The 22,423-nt window shown below is 40.0% G+C and overlaps 1 protein-coding gene across 4 annotated transcripts in view; it reads left to right on the plus strand.

Annotated features, from left to right (window-relative positions):
• Positions 1-20,293, plus strand: part of GRIA4 (glutamate ionotropic receptor AMPA type subunit 4) — a 217,477-nt gene extending 197,184 nt beyond the window's left edge. For 2 of the 4 annotated variants that reach the window (XM_071734636.1, XM_071734661.1), the window contains 3 exons: positions 10,337-10,451; positions 12,694-12,828; positions 19,162-20,293. In XM_071734636.1, coding sequence (XP_071590737.1) covers positions 10,337-10,451; positions 12,694-12,828; positions 19,162-19,326 — 415 coding nt within the window. In that variant the 3' untranslated portion in view covers positions 19,327-20,293. Of the gene's footprint in view, positions 1-3,337; positions 3,453-10,336; positions 10,452-12,693; positions 12,829-14,153; positions 14,337-19,161 lie in introns of all 4 variants that reach the window. The other 2 variants (XM_071734652.1, XM_071734643.1) reach the window with 2 other exon arrangements.
• The last annotated feature ends 2,130 nt before the right edge of the window (positions 20,294-22,423 follow it).

Consider the following 22,423-nt stretch of genomic DNA (forward strand, 5'->3'; position numbering starts at 1 on the left):
GTAGACATTAACTTGAAAAGCTCAAGAAAAAAAAAAAAAAGTTGTAAGTTATGAGGTAACATCTTCACCTAAGATAAGATAGAGGTTGGAAAAAAACTTTCTAGGGACTTTAGCATAAGGACTTTGTCTAATTCAGTGAGTTTCAATGTTGTTCATACTTGAGAGACTACAATTTGGAGGAAATAGTATGAACTATTACGGACAGACTGATTGATAGGGCTTCTCATCTGCTTTAAAATAAGACTGCTTTAAAATAAGGTTCATTTAATTGAGAGTTAGTGTTGTTCCTTGAGATAAATTTAATTTTTCATGAGAGTGATCACTCCTGCCCACATCTGTATCACTGTCAAGGCAGCTGTTTACATTTTTGCTACCCACTGTGACAATTAGACATAGCAGCACTAAATCAGACCTTGATTTGGTTCCTGTTGAAGGGAGAAAGAGTTTGACATTTACTTTGTAGTCAGCAGGCTTAAGCTATATATCTAAGCCATTTTCAGGGTAATGTTTCTCAGTGTCAAAGCCATTGTGTTTCTAAGATCTATGGGCCAGTACCAATGTAAAATTTACAGTTAGTGTGTTGGAAATTTGGCTATAAAGTGGCAAGGCTGGCCACATAGTTACTTTTCTGAACAGGGCAACCAGGCCAAAAGTATGGGCTTTGAGCAGAAAAAGCTGAATAGGAAAAACTTGTAGTGAGTGTGCCTGGTTCAAAAGCAACTGCTTCCAAGAACAAAAGGGACAAATGAGCAATTTCATTCCAATTTTGTGATTTCTCCTCTCCCTCTGGAGTGTGAACCTTAATTAGAGCACTTACACAGAATCTCATTTGTCAGCCTGGCTGCTAAATTCCCCTCAAAACTTTAGCCACAAAGAGTAGTCTGTTATCATTCCCACTACAGCCTACAGTCCTCATTTTCACTTTGAGGGACAGATAAGGAACTACTGTATCTGTATTGAAGATCTCATCTAAATGCAACTCCAGTGAGACTGGGTAAACTCAGAGCTAGATACAAACAGTTCCCAAACTTCATGACCAGCCAGCAAAGACCTGTCCTGGTCCAGCAGAAGCTCTATGAAAAGCTGTTTCCAGACAGTGAAGGTGTGTTCTAAAGCTGGCATTTGTCCCACAAATGGGTCAATGCTGCAAGGAATCCTCCATAAGCTGTGAAATACCACCATCTGTACCTGTTTTCCAGGTACATTTTCTCTCCTAATGAGTGATAGAAAAATTTCCAGAAGGGACCCTTCAGAAGGGACCAGAGATCAACTGTCTATAGAGAGGGTGAATCTCAAGTCTCCATGGCTTCTGATGCCATAAGATCTGATGGAGCCCTGCCAGCATAGGATTTCTGTTCTCCAACCCTTCTCTGAATGCTTTGAAGGTGTTTCATCCTCTCATGATTGATGATGAGAAACTGCCATTGACAGACAAAGCTCTCAACAGATTCCCCTCAGCCATGACAGACAGATCTTGACATCATTAAAGAAATGCAGAGAGAAGCTTCATCTTTCTGAGCCACATACTGTTCCTGAGGAGCAGCAGTTAAGCTGTTGATACCTCACCCTTTGGAGATGAATTGTGCTTCAAGGAAAGAAGCCTCTGCAGATCAGGAAGCAAGCCTAGGCAGACACACACCAGAAGAAAGAGTGGATTTGTCTGAGAGGGATGGATGCACTAGGGGTCTTGGAATATAAAAAAAATATGTAATAATAAATTATTGTTATGAGTAAATATTGATGTAGTTATGTACCGTTAGAATATGTGACTGTTGAGGCTCTTAGCAATAAAAATAGGAAGTTGTAAACTTAAACAAGCATAAATGATCCTGAGGAGGCTGCATAAATGCCTCAGCAGATTAGTTATCAATTGATTTTAGAATGTCATATAGTGACTGTAGTTCCTATCATAAGTCCAAGAACCTTACATTTAGGGTTGTATGGTAGTCTATACTGTCTGTCCCCTGCCATCCAGTCTTAATGGTCTCTGGGCACCTAAAGGAAAACCCCTGAGCATGCACAGGAGCAATGTCATTCTAGGACCAGCTGTGTCCCTCGCTTGCCTGGGCTGCACTTCCAGCAGCCTTGATTTCATCCAGAAGCAGTGAATCTGTGCTTGAGCCTTTGTGTTGGCACCCTCCCTCTGACTGCACATATCCAAAGCCTCTCTCAGCTATTTCTCTTATTTGAAGAAAATAGCACTTAAATTTGAGATGGAGGACAACAGATTCCTGAGCCCTACTCAATCTGTTCTGCCCATGCCACTGTGCTGCTAGCAATGCAGGATTTGTCTTTCAGTGCTAGCATAACACATATAAACCCTACAGTGAAAAGTCTTCAGGATGTCCTGACTACCTGTTTGTACCTCAGCACCCACAAAATGTGCTGGGGTTAGTCTCCCCAGCACCCGAGATTCTGTTTGGCTGCCCTTTCCCCATGTTTCCCCAGAGAGGATGCCCTCCAGCAACACCTTCCTCCCTCACACTGAGAGACAGCAGGGCAGTGCCTGGAGTCATGGCACAACGCCAGACCCCAGGGCTTGCATTTCATCTAAGCCTCTTCTGTGCAAAGGACTTTAGAGCCTGCATCCTACATGTACAGGTGTGCCTCCTGCAGGTGATGAAGATTCCTACAGGCAGGACTCCCAGCACCTCTCTGTGCATTGTTGACTGGTGGCTGCTGTAGGCAGCATGGAAGCTGTGAGCATCCCGCCTCACACCGCCTGTTCCTGGGGCCTCGGGCCCCAGCTTCTGTGGGGTCACTGGTGTTCTGTACCCCCAAAAATCTATACCTGCGGCTTTGAGCAGCCTGGTGCAGTGGCAGATGTCTCTGCACCATGCAGGTTAGGACCAGATGATCTTTAAGGTCCCTTCCAACCCAAAGCATTCTATGCTTCTGTTATTAAAAACACATGACACAGTGTAGGCTGTCTGGATCTCATCTCTTTAGTATATGGGAATACATTTTCCCATCTACTTGAGAAGTCAGCCTCAGCCCACACTACACAAGTGTTCTAAATACAGATTCAAATAAATCCATGTAAATAATTTATAATTCCAGGCAGAACTTTACCATCATTTTGCAAAAATTTTTTTGGTTGGTTGATAGAATTTTCTTGTTAAAATCCAAGCCATTATGAAAATCATTTCTACACTGGAAACACGTTTTTCGCATTTGAAAGCAACTACAATTATTTGTTCTGCCACAGGCTTTGAAATATGGAAATGAGAGGTTTATTTAGTGTGGGGATCAAGCTTATAAACAGCTTAAGTCCTCATTCCTTCTAACATCTTAACAGCTGTGCAGTTTCTTACAAAATATGTTTTATCGTTTCAAGAAATGCTGTTAACCTCGCAGTTTTAAAACTGAATGAACAAGGCCTCTTGGACAAATTGAAAAACAAATGGTGGTACGACAAAGGAGAATGTGGCAGCGGGGGAGGTGACTCCAAGGTTAGCCTCAATGTCACCAAAAGCGGGTAAACAGTATGTAAAGTAATTGGTGCATCTGCTGGGATTTTACCTGCAACACAACAGCTTCACCAGTAAGACAACACTGCTGGTACCTGCAGCTGAAATCTAGGTGTATGCAATTACTGTCAAAGCAAAAATATTTGCATTTATTTAAGTGTCCCAAGGGGAACTCGCAAACTCGCAAAAAGTCTCAAGTGTGAGATCTTTCACCAGTTTTCAGCAAACTGCATCTTCTGAAATCATGATGGGCCTTTTCCAAGCTTGATCTTGTGAAGAAGTAGTTTAAAACCTTCAGGAGCCATTACCAGCACAGACTTCTTTTATGCTATATTGTACTATTCAAAATAATTTTTCAGTGACAGTAAAGGAAAGAGGTGGAAATCAGTGTGATGATTCCTAGCATGGTCCAGACTCAGGGATCCACTATTGACACAAATAATACTGGTACAAATTACAATTTTCACAGGAGTATCCAAAATAAGAGAGCAAATTTCAGCTAGATTGTCTTCATGCTGACATTTTGTGATATCTTACCAGCTAACTGAAATCCACAATGGTTCCATTGGCAGAATTTATCATTCAGGATTTTTAGGCTGAATTTAGCTGCTTATTCTTCCTGCATTTCCATAGCTTCCACACAGCCAGTGGCTCCTCACAGATTACTTTTGGGAAATTTCTTTGTGCTGAAAAGAAGCAAAGATGTGGAAGATGTTGAAGTGGAGGAGGATGGGGATACTAATGATGCCCCTTCCCTGCCAGGCAGCATGTAATAATATTTATTTATGTGCTTGTGTGTGAACAATATGTAAAAGAATTCTGCACAGGTAACTGTGCAGGTCCAGAGCCAGTCAGATGCAGATGATCAAACTGACCAATTTGTCATACACAGTTTATGCAGCTCTCTTTACAGTTGCCTACATATATTTTTTTCTTACTATTTTCTCTCCTGCTTTAGTCCTCCTTCTCCTCTTCCATGCTGTGTCCTGGCTGCAGGGACCATCCCTCGGGCTGTTCTGCACTCACCCAGAACTGATGTCCTAATCCTCTTCATTTTGCCTTTAGTCCTGCTGCTCTACCTATTTTCTCCCCACCGCTCTGCTCGCCAGCAGTCACAGTTTCAAAAGTGGTCTCTATTTGCTTGCCTAAAGTGCTCAGGCATAGTTGGCCTGATAGCATTTACCTGCAAGTGGAGCAGACACCAAATTCTTGTAAGAAAGTGGAAATGAAAACCATAAATCTCTCATGTTGCTACTATTATATACTCCACCTAAGCCTGAACTTTTGCATTACTGGGAGCCAGGTGTTTAATTTTTTCACATTAAAATACCTGTTTTCTTAGGAAAAAGTCCTCACAAACCTGCTGTGGTTAAAAGATGAGATAAAAGCTAGTTAGCAAGCTAAGGATGCTTTTCAGTTTCCCTGATGATCAACCACAGGTGCTTTGAGTTTCAAAGGAAGAAAAGGACAGCAGCTCATGGTAGAGGGAAAGGCAGGGAGGGCTTCAGCAGGGAAAGAAATCAGGAAGGCACTGAAGGAGTGAGTTTTGTGTGATGGTAGAGGACAGAAAAAAGGATTGTGGGGGGGAATGGTAAAAGAAAGGCATGTAGTGCAGTCTGTAGAGAACCTAGGAGGATCTGTGAATGCAGGGGAGAGGTAGGAACACACTGCCAATGGAAACTGAAAATAGATGACATAGGGCATTAAGGATGAATAGAAAATAATGATGGGCAAGGCAGTTTTAGCAAAGGATGTGGAACATGATAGACCTCAGCCTATGGTCTATAGGACTATAAATAGCCTGCCAGGAGCATTCACCTGATCTCAGGCCTGTCTCTTGCCACACTTTTTCCCTAGCACAGCAGAATAAGTAAGCAGTATCTGTGCCTAAGGGGTGGGTATGTAGAGAGGAAGCTCAGTGCTCCTGGGAAGCCCCAGCTCTCTCATGCCCCCACACTGCCCCTGTTCAGTAGCACCAGGCACATTGTGGAGATGAACAGGCATTACCTTGCCTCTCAAATTCTGCATTGCATCAGCATCTGGTCTTGTTTTTTCCAAACTAGAGTTACTCTGGCTCCCCAAAATGTTAGTCATTTACAATCCACAAAATCCATTTCCTTGTTCTGAAACAGCCTTGTAGGATGTGAGCAATTAAAGTCAGTGGGACCATTTCTGTTGAATTAATGGAGTTCTAAATATTTATATGCTAGCAAATGATAATTAGTGGAATAAGTGAGATGCTGTGCACTACTGTTGTAAATGTGACAGCTACCAACAAGTCCTGAGTTAAGCTCTTAAGCATTTCTAGCCAATACTCTTTTTCATTTTATGAATTTAAAAAGAACAAGCTCTGAGCTTTGTTAGCAGCTCCAGCCCAAATTACCTGGCTTCCTAGTGTCATGAGCAAGAATAAGACTATCTCTCTTTTCCTGAAAGAAACACAGCACCTGAGACTTCACTGATAACTGTGCTGTTACTATTTGAGTCATAAAATGTGAGTCTAGACACAGAATATCCCTTCATGGTAGTACAGAGGCCTGTAGAAATCAGAGAGAGCTCAGCAGTACTCCAAAGCTTTGTGTTGCTCTGTAAAACAAGTTTTCTTCTATCTCCTTTCTGCACTCTTAAAAGGTCATCTCTAGCTTCCCCATTTATGGTTCCCTTTCAGGAACACTGTTCCAAAATTCAGAAAGATGGTTCAGAGGGTTGCCCTCTGTGAACCACCCATGGTTTGGTGGCCCCTTGAAGTCCCCAAGTAATTTGAGAACTTTTGAAAGTATTATCCCAGAATTTGACTGTATGCCATCGTCATTTCATGGGATGCATGGGAAGGTGTTTAAACAGAGCTTCTGCCACTTTGGTCCATTGTTTTTTTTAAGTGTTAGTGGAAAGAAGCTGTGCTGATGGAGCTCTCCTCCAGTCTCTGATGGCAGCCCTCAGGAGAACACAATGGCCTTTGTATTTCATTCAGCAGATGAGGCTGTTCTTACATTTAATTAATGGCTCAGTCATAAGTGGGTAATAAAAATGCTCCTAAAGCATATTCACGATTGCAGTTTTAAAATCACTGCCCACCAAAATTCTGTATTGGTTTCAGAATTGCTCAGTATTGTAATTTAAATGCTATAACTGCCCATTTGTTGTCCTGAGCACAACTAAATCAGAACTTCATTAACACCATTTTAAAGCACTGTGATTTCCCTGATGCTGCTGCTGCACGATCAGGCCTGAGGCCCTTAAAACCCAACCCTTCCAACAGCAAGTGATTGATGACAAGAGAGGAGGAAATGAGTAAGAAGCCAAGAGGGGAGGTAGAAGGGCTGAGAACACAATAAAAAAGTAGGAAAGCAGTGTCCTTGCACCCAGGTTGAGCTGTGCCACCAGTGACCAGCACATGGGTGGAGAGCAGGGTGTCCTGTGCTGTCACACAGCAGCTTTGCACTGTGGTTAAATTCTTCTCCATATATAAAGGATAACATTATTTTTCACATATTATCCCTGTCTGAATTCTAGGCAGATGGAGCCTGTAACAGGGAGATTCTCAGCATCTGTTCACTGGAAAAACTACACTGATTTACACAGATTCTGGCCATTTACTCCAGTAGAAGATTTAGCCCAGTATTAGGAATTCAGGTATATAGAAAAAATCTATATTAAGTTTCCATTGTAATATTGAGTATACAAGACTAAATTTGATGGGAAATCTAATTTTAAATGCTGGATTTATCCTCTGCACATGACTTAAGTACATGGCTCTTGCTCAGTTACATCAGACCATACTGATTTTTTGTTCCTGTCCCCTTTAAGGTTAATGGGACTGACTGCCAACTGGTTGTGTAGGCAGTGTAGTAACAAGTTTTAGTCTCTGAATTTGTGACTGACATTGTCAAATTATACTTATTTGGAGAGGATATTTTCAAAGAAAGAAAAGATGCTTCTATTTGCATCTTGCCCTGAAAGCCAAGGTCATTTGGGCACTTACCTCCCATGGGAGCTGTTAGAGAGCTACTAAAATGAAAAAAATAAACAAAACGAAATCTAGAATACACAGAAAGTCACTACACCCACAGTCACTCACTGTGACTGCAAACAGATATATATGCTGTTATTCTGTAAAGCTTAAGCAAAAGTGTTTCTTTTCAACTTTTGACCCCCTCAGTCTGGGATTCTCATATTGGACTATGCATTTCCCATCACAGATGGCTGATTTGAAGTGTGACAAAAATCCTGTCCAGAAAGTGTAAAGTATATCTAAATTTAGTTTAAATGTGCCTCGGGTGCCTAGGACTGCCTTAGAGGAAATGCAAAGGGAAATAGTGGAGTGGAGACCAAGGGCCTGATCTCAGACACATCAATGGCTGCATTTCAGTGAAAAGTGGGAATTGCCTCATCTCAGCTGGCCATTGCCATTGTGTTGAGGACAGCATGCCAATTTTAAGCATGAAACTGATTGCTTTTCCCAGAGGAAAACCTGAGAGCTTCCTCACAGAGACAATGCAGAAAGAATGACATGAAAAGAATTAGTGCTGCAAAGGAGAAGAAATCCCTGCCTGTAGCAGGCTTTCTGTATCTAAACTTTTACTGCTGAAAAATATGCAAAACTCTGGGATACATCTGTTTTCTGACTTGTCCCAGATTGCTGCTGGTCTTAATAGTTATATACAATCCTAATAATAATTTTAATCAGTTTGGTATGCAAAAACTCCACAGACTTGTGACTTTTTATGTAAGACCAGTAGCAGGATCTTTGTGTCTTTGTCATAACAAGCCCTGTTACACTGCTGGGATTTAGGACCACTGAAAAATGGCCCAGTGCCAGTGCATGGTATGTTGCAGATGCTGACTACCCAACTAGTATGAATTATTTCATACATATGACAGGCTGCTTGACATTATCCCAAACTACTACCCACATATTTCACAACTGTGGGACTCTCATATTCCACCATTAACCTGCACAACCACTTCCCAGGAAGCCTGGAGATAAAATGTACTTTTCAATACCAAAAAAGGTCTCTTACCCAACTGTAGCTTGTAAAAAATAGTCATTTCACCAAGGCACCCAGTCTTCCTTAGTAGCAAATGAAGAGATATTAGGAATAAATTCTTTCCTGTGAAGATGGTGAAACACTGGTACAGGTTGTCCAGAGTTGTGGATGCCCTCTCCCTGGAAGTGTTCAAGGCCAGTTTGGATGGGGCTCTGAGCAACCTGGTCTAGCAGGAGGTGGTGCTTTATCCTCTGTAAAAAGGTATCTAAGCCCACCTTTTGGAGGTACCTAACTTCTCTTAATTGCAGGGAAGCCTAGACAGGCATCCAAGCTTGGAGCATAACTTGGGTGGAAAAACTGAGGGAAGGTGAATGAATGAAAAAAAAATGAGGGGAGGTGAATATGTATGAATTTTTATGTATCCATACAAAGAATAAGAAGAGTGTATAAAAAGACAGCATCCCTGAAGTTAATAGTAGCATATGAGATTCAGGAGCTGTTATCTATATGTTAAACATAGATATACAAATATGTACAAGTATATTCATACATAAGCATTTGGGGATTTCCAGTTAAACCAATCACAGAGTGAGTGTTGCTACAGCCTCCTTTTCTCTTTCATAGTAACTATTTTAATAGGTTCAGTTACATTATACTAATTAATGCTTGTTCTGGTTTGTTTATTTATTTTTTAAACCTTGAATTCATGACTTAACATTTTAGCAATGTATGGCTTACAGTGTATTATGAGAGATTAATTTTCCTGCAGGAATCCGCTGTCACACCCAGGATCAGTTTTGGCCTCATGACATCATCAGAGGGCCATCTATCACACACCATCTCTGTTTATCTACTCCTCAGATATATATTGTATTTTCATACACACCTGCACATAAATAGATATCCATATGCCTACCACCTTTAGAATTTGGTCACTGATTTGAAGTGAAAAATACCTAAAATAAGTCTTTAAACATTCCATAGGCTTTTAGAAAATAAACTGTTATGACTGCATGAAGTAGGCCATTACCATAATACTCTGAGATTACTCACTGAGTTAAAGTTACTTCAGTGTAAACCCATAGTGGTTCATAACTGAGGCATCAAACTGGGTTTCATCTCAATATTAAAACTCCATTGTGTCACCCACAGCAAATATCACAAGAAAGATTCTTAGTGGTAATTTATCATGTCTGGGACCCCTGAAAGACTTATGTGGATAAGTGAGATTTAAGGAAAAACTGAATTTGAAAATAATGCTGAAACAGAAAATAAAAATTAAGGACCGAGTGTCAAGTTCCCTTATCTGGGGATAAGGACATTGCAGCTCTCCCTGTAAGTTCTTTGCTCATAGAAGTCCTGATGCCTGCAGTGTGCTGCACAGAGGGTGATTTTGTGTCTGTACCAACTGGTTATGGGCAGCAAAGTGCACAGAACAGCTCCTTTTTCTTGCCAGGATAATTTTGAGGGCAGTAAATGAAATAGCTATAGCCAAGTCATATATTATTAGTTGCCAACAAACTAAAAACAGATTGAAGGCAAGGAACACAAATGAATATGTTTCCTAAGTCATGTATCCAGTTGTTTAATATATGTTTCTGAAAAGCATGTTATTACTATATCTAAGCCAATAGTTTTGGGTTCACAGTAATTGCATACTATTTATTTACAAATCTTCCCCAGCAGTATGTGCCTGTTACCTAAAGCGATGGAGCAGGTCCCGGTCGTATGTCTGTCTCTAAACCTGGGCCAACAGTACATGACATAGCACCCACTGTGGCCTCTGCTCTGTCACTTTGCAATGCGATTCTATGTAGTTTTACTTGAATAACATAAAATAACATATATAATGTTATTTATGTTATTTTCCACGTGAAGAACTCCTGTAAACCTTGCCGTTTTGAAACTCAGTGAGGCAGGCGTCTTAGACAAGCTGAAAAACAAATGGTGGTACGATAAAGGTGAATGTGGACCCAAGGACTCTGGAAGTAAGGTCAGTCGCTGCAGTTCGGGACCTACTGTTGTGTTCACAAAGCAGTAAAGGAAGTAATAAACAAAATGCTTTAGAAATAAAATAAGCAGCTGTAGATACAGAGCGAAACAGCTTCCTCCCATCTTGGTGAGGGCTACATTTTAATTTAAAGAAGCACTATTGCTTTTTAAAGCCTTCAGTGGTACAAATCCCCAAACATCCTCCTACGTATTCAGGGCATCTACTGGAGAGTTACAAGGCAGTTTTTTGGTTTTGGGGGAGGCAGGTTGGGTTAGTTGTTTCCTTCCTGCCTAGAGGGGGTGAACTTTTCTCATAGGCTACTTAGGAAATGTCCCTTCATGCGTTCCCCTTTTCACAGCTGGCCTCCCTCAATGATTTTCTGAAAAGGGAAGACTAGCAGGAAGGATTGCCTTTCACTGCTGCCCAGGGTAGCTGTGCCTCTCTCCCTCTGGGAAGGCCCCTGGCTCCTTGAAGAGCCAAGGAATACTTAACTTTTGCTTTGAAGTGAAAGGCTTCGATAATTAATAGCTTTCTACTGCTGCCAGTGTTTACCCTAGTCCATTCTCAAACAGTAATCCTGACAGCTCCAGGAGTGGAAGCTTCTCTATTTCTCTCTGTCTGGGGACAAACACAGAAAAGAACATTTTCAGATGGCTGGGAAGCCCCACGACCAGTGCCAGCACTGTACTTGGGGAGTCTGAAATTTCTTTACAGTGCCTGTCTCTTTGCCAGGCTCTGATGTCCAGAGCTAAAAGGAACGGGTGATGGGCAACAGCTGCTTGCTGCTGCATGTCCTGAGAGTTACCCTGCTGGATAGCAGGTAAAATTAACCTGGGAAACAAGTTTCCAACACGTTTCTTGGCAAGTGATTTGGAGAAAGCAGTGAAAATCAGTTAGGAGGATGGCAGAATACCTGCACATGACAGCTGAGAAAGCCTCAGCCCACCATGTACCTTAAGTCAGGTTTTCCTCAGTCCTGCCTCCTCCTTGTTTGCAAGCACCCAGTAAGGAATTGCCACTGTAGGACCACAGTCACCTCCAAGATATTCAGAGTCCTTTAGCCATCTAAAAAGAGACAGTCAAAGCAGAACCTGTCTATAAGCCCCAAACACCTTTATCTGACTATGTTACTGTGCTAATCTACCATACGTAACAAATAGTGCCTCTTTAAATTAAAGGTCAAAAATGTTTTTTTGTTCTTCATAAATTAAAATTTCATAGACATTGCAATTGGAAATTAAGTGCTTTTCTTAATTTAGGTAATCATATAGTCTGATAAGAATAAATCTTTATAAATATCTTAAGGCGCATAATGTAGTACCTGGAAGTCCATCTTGAGTGAGTTCCTTGAGAACTGTGCAAGAAATGCACATGGATTTCAAATTTAAAAAAATACATGTTTCATAACCAAACAGTGAAGTACAGAAAAAAGTAGAATAGTTATTTACTATGCCCAAGAAGGCAATAATTTGTAAAACTATGTATATTTAACAATTTGCTAAAGGACGATCTCACTGCTGTCTAAATTTTGAATAATGTGTAAGATTTCATAAATTGCTATTATAAAGTAATACTGTTACTGAGCCTTAGTAGTCCATGGGCATGTTCCAGAACTGTATCTATAATATGACAGAAACAAAATGAAATAATCGGTAAGAGGCAAATATATCTTGATGTGTATGATACAGTGTGCACTTTCAAAGGAAGTGTTTGTTCAAATAAATAACTTAAGCCTCACATGTTATTTTCACCTGTTGCTTAAGTATCAGAAACTCAGTCTGGATCTTTTACACTAATGGCCATGCCTACTGCAAGTACAATCACTGTTTTCGTAAAGATCAAGAAGAGTCTTGTCTGATGTAAATGGGTTTCTGGATTCCAAAGCTTTTAAAGAGCTTTATATAAATACAGTTTCATATCAATGCTAAAATGTCACCTAAAGTGGGCTAGACATGTCATTGCTTAATGCTCCAGTTAGTGGAAGTAATGCTTTGCAGTAAGCAAGCAATTACATCCTGATATGTTGGCAATATACTTATAATATTTTTTATGCCAACCAGGAGAATGAGGTGCTTAAAATACATTTTACAGATCCAGATAGGTAAAATTTTGTGAAAAGTATGTAAATGACTGTCATTTAGTTTCAGCTGAATGTTGTTACTTATTTCTACTTCCAATGCTTTAATGTGTGCTCCTGGGGGTCTGGTTTCCGGGGTTAACTGTGTCACTTCTGTTTCCCCAGGACAAGACGAGTGCCTTGAGTCTCAGCAACGTTGCTGGAGTCTTCTACATTCTGGTTGGAGGCTTGGGCTTGGCAATGCTGGTGGCTTTGATAGAGTTCTGTTACAAGTCCAGGGCAGAGGCGAAACGAATGAAGGTGGCAAAGAGTGCACAGACTTTTAACCCAACTTCCTCGCAGAATACCCAGAATTTAGCAACTTATAGAGAAGGTTACAACGTATATGGAACCGAAAGTATTAAAATTTAGGGGTAGGACTTAGGGCCATCTACAGTGAGTGGGTGATGCATCTTGTAACGCAGTGTTGTGACATGTCTGTCTAGTGCTGCTTGCTTCTGAACAGAGCTTTATATTTTGGAAAACTTCAGTGCAAAGTGGTTCAGTTTTTTTGGCTGCAGATGTACAGTATACTATTCTATGTTGCTAATAGACATCTGCATTGCAAGGAATTTTTAACATGAAAGTAAATTTTTTAACATCTCTTTTTGTTGAATCAGTTGAGATATGACAACTATTTGTAAAATATATATTCAGAGCACCAGTGTTTAATTACCTGATTGGCCAGTCTGTTGATTTTCCTAAAGGTTTGCACTCTACTAGTGACAAATTTCTGTAAGCCTTTATTATTCAATGTTGGCCCTAACTGGGTCTTCTTTATAATCAAGACTTAGGATAGGCAATGTCACTGAACCATAGTTAACCTAACAGAAGACAAGGCACTGTTACAAGAAGTCTAAATGTTGTCTTACCTTCCCTTCCTCCTTCCCACCTGTTATTTCACCCTCCCTTTGATACATGTTTTATGCTAATTGTCTGGCATCTTTTTCACAATATCCTGCTTCAGGTCAACTTTTACCCATTATAATAACCACAAAAATTCACTAAACAGTGAACAGAGCTTGATTATCATTCTCAGCTTTCAGTAACAAACCACCTTACCTAAGTCAGGTCTGCTCTATTTTAGATGTTCCAGCAGTGATGCAAGAGACTGGACCACTGATGTTACCCACCTGCATCCTGCAGAGTTCCCCTGAGCAGGCATGCAGGGATGGCTTACTAATGTATTTCCTCTCATCCATGCAGTGGGCATCTTGCCAACTAATCATTAGTCAGATCAACTCTCTGACCTTTAGAAAGGGCACATACCAGCAAACTAAGCTTCTAAATATAACTCTTACATAGATCCCAAGATATACTGGCTGCTATGTCAGTGAAAGTGCAGTTAGGACCCTGCTCTTTCATCCTACCCAGATTTTCCTTGCAAATAGCGAGCCACGTGTCTCCTCTGTTAACAAACCCTTGACCTATGTTTTCCTGAGCCATCCCAGTAGTGGAAGTAAGAAACAAAAGTTTAGGGAAATAATGGGGAATAATATAATTTTTATGTTGCCACCTTGGAAAAAAAATTGAAGGAAAGAACTGGAGATATACAATTATTATCTTTCTATTTATTATTTATATAGCGCTGGAGTACCAGGCGCTGTACAATAGGTGAAGTGTGCCAAACACATAGCAGGTCCCTGTCCCGAGGAGCTTACAGTCTAAAGGCCCAGCCGGTACAGTACCGAACCATACAGTACAGAGCAGACACAGAGTGAGCAGAGAATGGTGTTTGAGCATGATAGCTGGAGCACTGCAAGGAATAGGTGGGTTCTCGGGGGGGCAAGGGTGGGGGCTGGGCATACGCTGGCTGGGAAGCTGTTCCAAACATACTGTCACTGTGTAGTTTTATTTTGTCCCCCTCTTGTACAAAAAGTCATGACCCTGGGTATATTTTAATTGTAAAAAAGCTACCAAACTCCCCACATAAAAAAAAAAAAAAAAAGTCTTGATGTGCTCGGTGAAAATGTGAGGCATAGTAAGTGTTGGGAGCCTTGGACAGTATAGTCCAATGTTCATTACTGTGAACAGGCAACCAAGGCGTCCAAAAGCTGATATTAATCTCCCAAGTTCACTGCTGTTGGTAATAAGGGCCTTAAAAAGAAATAATCCTGTGCAAGTATTTGTGCAAAATGCAAAGAGATATTTTTCCTTTAAATTCTTTAGTGATGTGCCCACAGCTGAGACTGTCCCTAATAAGAGTCTCAGAAAACATATTCCTTATAAAGTTTAAAGGGTGCAATGTATCCAAAATATGGTCTTAAAGAAAGCAAACCAAAAACCCCAAGGGTTTGATTCAAATACTGACCTGACCCAAACTGGCTTAGCATGCTAAACACACATGACTCAATGATCACCTGAGTTCTCACCCAGCTCTTTGATTCCAGTACAAAAAACACTGATTATACTTGTAGAGCTTACTTTAGCCTTACTGTTTTCTTAAATAAAAGCTAGGGCTAAGAGAGTTTTTAAAAATAAAAAATCATAAGTACCTTGTAGGTACTTATTGCAATGCAGACATGAATTCTTATAGGAACACAAGTAGAAAAAATATTGACTTTACATTTTATTGTACTGAAAATTCATGTTTGGGTCAGCCAAAACTTCTCTTAAAAATATTTTATGGTGCAGACATTTAAAAATTCACCAAAAATTAGAAATAATTAGGATTTTGAGAATATATTTATGGAGTTTTGAAAATCTCCATTCTATTTTTCTGCCTGAGAAATTTTAGCATGTGAACTTCTTATAAAAATGTTTATACTTGTATGTGGAAGACTGCCAAGGTCCAGTCTTCCTTTTCTGGCAACACTTGTCCATCCCTTGCTAAGCAGGCAGCCTGAGTGCCATGCTCTGCACAGGGTGGTCATGCTGTCTGTTCATACCCATGCTAGTCATAAACCTCTGTTAGCAGCAGTACAGAGCCCACAACACTGGTGACACATATTTCTGCAGAAATATGTCTTTCTAATGCATTTCAAAACCTTTTATATGTTTATTTATCCAAGGAGTAAAGGGATTGTATTGGACTAAAATTCACTAATATGGGAAGGTGCTTGGTGGTTCTAACTTGCATGAGTAACCAACACGTCTCCTTTTTAAGCTAACACCAAATAGTTTTAATAGTACATTTTAAACTAATATAAAATAGTTAAAATAACCTGACTGACAATTTGCATTCATTATCGTGTGTTTTCTTTAAATTTAATCCAGTCAAAAGTGACTTGGGATTTCCAAAAGCCACTGGGAATTTCACCTTCCTTGGAGGCAACAGTTTTCCCTTTTTGTGTATGAGTAGTGAGGCTTTAGCTTGTGACTTGAGCTGATGCCCTGAGGACATTAGGGAGCCTTGAAGCCTTCAAAGGAAGAGTCCTCCTGAGTTCCTCACACCCAACCAGAGCCTTTCAAAAAGTCTCCCAGTATCCAGCCAGCCAGCACCACCCCCACTCCATGGCCACCCTCAGTGGGTCATGAACCTCATGTGCCAGCTTCCAGTTCATCTGCCTTCTCTTGCTCTTCCACCCCAGGCTGTCATTTGTGATTAACAACTATCTATAAAAAGCAATGAAAACTTATGAAATTACTTACAAAAAAGGTGAAGTGCTACAGGTGGCTCAGTAAATTCGTAATTTACTTAGACTTGTATATTTCCAATTTTATATTCAAGATAGAGAAAATAATTTAAAAATCATCTTGAATATTTGTGACAGACAGATCCATGTGACACAGGTACTCAAGGAGTCTGAACAACAAAAGAACCAACACAGGCAAGGATATTTTATTATCTAGTCTGAGGATATAAATTTCCTTAATTCCCATTTCCTGATAGGAACAGGGCAGTCAGTGTTTTCACATGACTAATTCCACAACTAATTTAATCAAAACTAATGACGAATTTGAAAATACAGTACCAGTATTAACTGCACACACTTAACCACACAAAGACCTTCACAGTTTTTGTAATATTCACAGTAAATACCAAAACTTTTCCCTCTAATCCCAGCCTCTCCTGAAAGTGTTTCTGCAGCCAGGCCATAGATCTGAAATGGCAACAGTAGAGTTAAGCAGAGTATTAGCCTGGCTTATTACCTATAGCATACTTTAAAACATAACACAGAAGGTTATCTGGTTATTTGGATTTCTAGCACCTTCCCAATTACAATTTGACCTGCTCCTCCTGGTTTGTTAACTGTCTGGGTTGTTTCCATGGTGTGCTGCTGAGCTGTTGTTGATCTGTGCTTTGAGAAGAGGAGTTGTTTCACTGCAGCTTTCTCTGTTATTCTGTGAAAGGCTGCTGAGAAATTGTGTGTTACCCTCATTTGATTTTGTTTTTTCCTGATGGATCCCTTTTTACTGTCTTTCTGTCCTGAGTGTGTTGTCAATGGCCAGAAAGCTCTACAGACAGCTACAAAACCACAGCTTCTCTCATAGCTTGGATATCCCATATAAATCTGAGTTCTCAGATATCCCAGTGGCAAACCCTGAACAGCCTTTGAACAGATAGCGAATCAAAATGATGGAGAGGTGCTGGTACATGAAAGCTATCTGAGAAATTTAGTACATCTGGAGTGAACTGTCCCTTTTTCACCCAAGTTTGCATCCTAATATGGTTTGGAGTCTTAGCCATCCCGAAAAGGAAAGCACCTTTTTCTTTTCCTACCATTGACCAAAACATGTTCTGTGCATTTCTGCAGAGAGTTACCAGCCCTCAACATCCCTTTGCAATGGGACTCTGGACATGCACTGTGTGGAGCTACACCACAATGCATTGTGTCTGTTCCTTACCTAGATTTTGGTTTGCTGATGGGGAGTAGTTGAAGTTTTTTGTACTGTATAGGCCCAGGTCCTCTCTCTCTCTTTTTATATCCATCTGCTGAGTTACGTCAAGATATATTTGGTAACAGCCGCTGTCACAGAGTACAGGAGGGAAACTTTTCAGAGAGGCTTTGGTGACTGCAGTTGGTGATTATCAAAGCCAAGGTTTTTAAGCACCAGGGGAATGCTGTAGCATCCTCTGTAAGCTGAGGCCTTTTCCTGAATTCAGCTGCTTGTGGGATCTGCGGTTTTTGGAGCAATTGATTTGGAAAGCTGCTTTTATATCCAAACTCCAGCTGTTACACAACAGGCAGCTGCACTTTGAGAGTTCTTTTGTGAAGGGGCTACTGACAGCAGTGCAGTATTAGACCAATGCATTTTCACAGAAATGCATCCAGAAGCACTGGAAGCATCAGGGAGTTCTAAGAAGTCTCCCCCCTCCCTACACACACCCCCATACAAAATTAACCTCAGTATATTAAATACCAGCTCAGGTTTCTACTGCTACCTCAGGAGAAAGCAGGCTCAGAGGGACAAAGTTTTAAATGCAGAGATGAGTAATACGTCAAATAAAATTATTTTATTGTGTGTGTCATCCCTTTGCTCCTATGTCAGTGCAACCTCTTGTCTCCAACTGGTATTTCAGATTGCATCCCTGCACACCAATTATATGAGTTAGTTGCAGATACCCCAGCTTCTGCTGATGCAGATACCATAGCTTCTGCTGACTAGAAATCATATTTCCCCATTAATAAATATCTTATCATAGAAACTTCAAAATTTGTCATTTGAGCACCTATTGTTCTAGGTGTTCTTGCTGCATGGGTTGAGCCTAGACACCTCCCCTAACTTTAGTCATTGGGAATTCATTTAGTCTAAATTTGTCCCTTTGGCTTGTTCTGTCATCACATGAGAGAGCTCTTTTAGATTCGGTCACTGATTTTTGGATGACTAAAGTTAGATGGCATAATTTTTTTTTTATTTCTTTTTAGTAAATTCATTTTTTTCCTTGAATCAGTTAGTCTCTAAACAAGATATTTTGTTCTCATTTACCTGAAAGTAAAGATTTTAAAGTAACAAAATTATAAAATATCTTATGGACAATTTAAACCTAATGTTAAATACTTAACTGTCTTTTATCTCAGTAAATTACATTTCCTTTGAAAGTTCTCACCTTCTCTGATTGTAGGGAAATACATATTTGAGGATAGCTCTCAGCTTTACTGATACTAAAAATGTGCACTGTGAAAAGAAGTAATAAATCCTTTATATTTGATCTATGTCATTACCACAAAGATAGCTGATGCTGCTATTGCCATTTATAAACAATTTTCAGTAGTTAGATTTTATCCTGACATTCCTAGTTGAAGGTCTAAGCCTATAAACACCTGTGCATGACTCTATTCACAGATGGTAATGCTCTCAGATTACAAAAGGTCTTGATTCTCATTTCACTGGGTATAAATGTAGTTTGAAGCAGTTTAGATGAAGGTATTGCCTTTTCTGTTAATTACTTGATCAAATTTGGATTTTATATTTAAATCAATAATGATTTATTTTAATAGAATGTGCCCACAGAATTGCTATTAATTTTCTTCCAGTAGACATAAATGCTATGTATTATATTTATTATGATTACTATGATTACATTTAATGTTAACATGAAAAAATGCAGATGTCTAAAATTTAATATTTTTGTGTTTGCTGTGTCCTGGTTTGTTGAAGGACAGAAACATGGTAACACCTTCCTCTTTTCTCCTTTCTTTTCCAACCTAGCTTACCTTTTCTGAAGCCATAAGAAACAAAGCCAGATTATCCATCACAGGGAGTGTTGGAGAAAATGGACGTGTATTGACTCCCGACTGCCCGAAGGCCATGCATACTGGAACTGCAATTAGACAAAGTTCAGGATTAGCTGTAATTGCATCGGACCTACCATAAAAACCAAAAAAATAATTGAGTGCCTTAATCAAACTGTGTTGGTGACTGATGGGAACACAGCACAGACTGTAACGACATGGGAGTGTCATTGATGAACTATTAATTTGGCTGAGAAAGGGAAGTACGTCCAAATGCGCCAGACATCATCAGCAACAATGTGTGCATGAGCTCAGCTCGGAAACCCAAACTCAGATTTTATATCAGGAAAATTCATAATTTAGTTTTGTTGGGGGGAGGGGGCCGGGTAGGGTGTATTAACAGCAACAAATTTCACTTGAGTGGACTTAAAACTAATAAGACTTGCCAATTTAGCGCATTAAACTGTGAAGAACATGCTCAGAAAGGACAACATTTTGGTCTCTGTCTTGACAAAGAGAGAAAAATAGCTATAGAAGTCAATGAACATGCTAACCTGTGTCTCCAGAACATCAATATATACAATGGAAGAATACTCAGCTGCTCAGCTGTAGAAATGAATCACTAAACTGTGATAAGAAAATAATAAATATGTAAATCCTGTGAAAAATAAAGAAATTATTTACATTTTGTTTGAAAAAAAAAAGAGGAATATTGAAACATGCTTGCTTTTTAACTGATGTAAATTCGGTAGAGGACAACACAATTCTTTTTTCTAACCATCTTAGGGAACAATTCATTGCAATAATTGATATAAAATGCCATCACTGTAATAAAATTCAGAGACTTTTTTTTATAAAAGTTGTTGGTCATCCTCTTGTTTGCCGTTACCTTCATTCTGTTCCATTATTCCGTGTTCTGCAGATTTGCATCTGTCTAATACAAGAAACAAAATGATAAAATGTTTAGAGTACGTCATCAGTCTGCAGTGTAGAATCAAAAGAGACTACGGGTCACTCATGTTACAGATATTATTTATAATCTTGTTCTGTGTAAGAAACTGTGGTTTTTGTACCCACCAAAAAGAATAAAACAACAAACGTTCTTATAATATTGACAGAGCTTGAGTTGTTTTCTGGTCATTAGGGATGTCACCTACAAAATAGAATAAGGTGGTTTGTTTCTTACCACAGTATTCAGGACCTTATCAGATACAGTCTGAGTCCCTGTACTCTTGTGAAGTGCTTTTAAGGCCTTAGAGAGGAGGGACTCAAAGATGTGGATGTATTGTCATGATTATTCACTGGCTATTTTTGTGCTAGTCAGTAAAACACTTTCTGAGAGGTTAGAGAATCTTTTATTGGTATGATTTGTTCTCCAAATAGTTCAAGGGAGGAGATACTAGGAAGTAGGAAAGTAAAAATTGCCATGTTTCAGGATGATGTAGCAGATACCTAGATTTTTCTTCAGCCAGGCTTGCAGTCACATGCTGCTAGCAGCACTCTTTGAATAAGAGCCAAATATTGACAGGAGCAGGCTTTTCTGTGGCTGCAACAAGCAAGTCATTTCTTCTGGGATGGTCATTCCCAGCCACACTGGATATTGCAGTGGTCTCCAAATCTAAAGTATCCATCAGCATAACAGCTCCGTGGCAGAGCCCATACCACAAATCAGATTAAAGTTGGATTACTCATAGCTTCTAATGCCCTCATAATTTTTCCAGGCCCATGAAGGGTCATGTTCAGACGGCTTAAATTTCATCAAGGCCTCTGGAGCTGGCACTTCTCTCCCCCAGACCTTCACAAAGAGAAGTGGAGCCTGATGCTGCCAAACAGTGACCAACCCTCAGCAACTGCAGCAAAGGAGAAACAAGATTCACTACTGAGGTGATGTGAAGTAGCAAAAGAGTTCAAAAGAGTTCAAAAGAGTTTTGGCAATATAGATGCATTTCTTACCTCAAATACCCTAGACACCCTTTATAGTTACTGGGTAGAAATAATCAATGAGACTGAATGACTTTATCTTAAAGTAGGTATTAAAACATCAAACCACTGAGTCACAGCAGGGTGAGTCTGTATCTTTCCACTGACTACAGTCCAGGCTGAGGCAACCAGTTCTTATTCAGAGCTTGACAGTATAGGCAAAGGTGAAAATAAGATGATGCTTACCCCTAAGGTACAATGATTGCAAAGTGTGCAGGGGTCTTAGAGAAAAAGGCACATAACACTGCAGTGAATTGCTGTGACTAAACTTCAGCTCCTTGTTTTGTTGGGATTAGCTAATTCATGAGTTACTGAGAACTGTTCATGTTTCTGTGGCTGGAATGGTGATCTGTCTGCTTTTTCTCCTGTTTGAGTACAGCTATGAGCTCCCTCTCAGACTTCTTTTTACAACTGAATTTTAAAAGCAACTTCTAGTTTCTTGTCTTTCTTTTAGTTGTTTTTTTTTAAAAAAAAAAAAAAAAAAAAAGAGGGAAGAAAACAACATATTGGAAGAGAGAGTGTGAAGACTGTTGTCTGTTTTGTTCTCCTGTGTATGTCTGTTTTTTCAGGAACTCATCTTCATCTTTTTGTTTTTCCGGACTGTGAGCAGTGCCAGTGTCCTGGGATATTTTACCATCTTTCACTGTTATTCCTCTTACATACAACCCTGTCTCTTTAATGCATTACATTTATTTTTCACCTTCAGTAAACCGCCCATCACTTCAGTTAGGAATGTCACTCCATGGAGCCCATTCTAAGGTGCCATAGTTGGGTTCCCACTTGGCAACAAGACCCCCAAGTTATTTGAGATGTTTTATCCAGTGTCAGTAGCTACTGAGAATCCCTACTGAGAGGACTCAGAGTTGAGCAGCATGAGCAGTGCAGCTGCCCAGCAGCGTGACCCGCCGAGGGCATGCGGCCAGCAGTCACCTCTTCCAAGTCTTGTCCTTGGCAAGGGACTGTTTTGCTCAAAGAATTCATGGTCAGATGAGGTGAAGAGGAGATTTTGACTTTGCCCAATGCCTATCCTAAAACACTACAGACATAAAATTAAACCTGCTGTCACTCTGTTACCTTATTCCAAGGGGGTAATTGCTGCATGACTGCTACAACCACCTTCACTTATCTATCTTAGCTGCTCTTCAGACACTTTTGCTTTTGCTTTTCCCCCTTTGTCATGCCCCGTGGCCCGACCCAGATGATAAGCAAAGAAGATTCCATCTCCCAAGCCAGGATTTCCCTTTGAGGGAAAAGTTACC

This window comes from Heliangelus exortis, chromosome 1, assembly GCF_036169615.1.
Source record: "Heliangelus exortis chromosome 1, bHelExo1.hap1, whole genome shotgun sequence".
In the NCBI taxonomy this organism is placed as follows: domain Eukaryota; kingdom Metazoa; phylum Chordata; class Aves; order Apodiformes; family Trochilidae; genus Heliangelus; species Heliangelus exortis.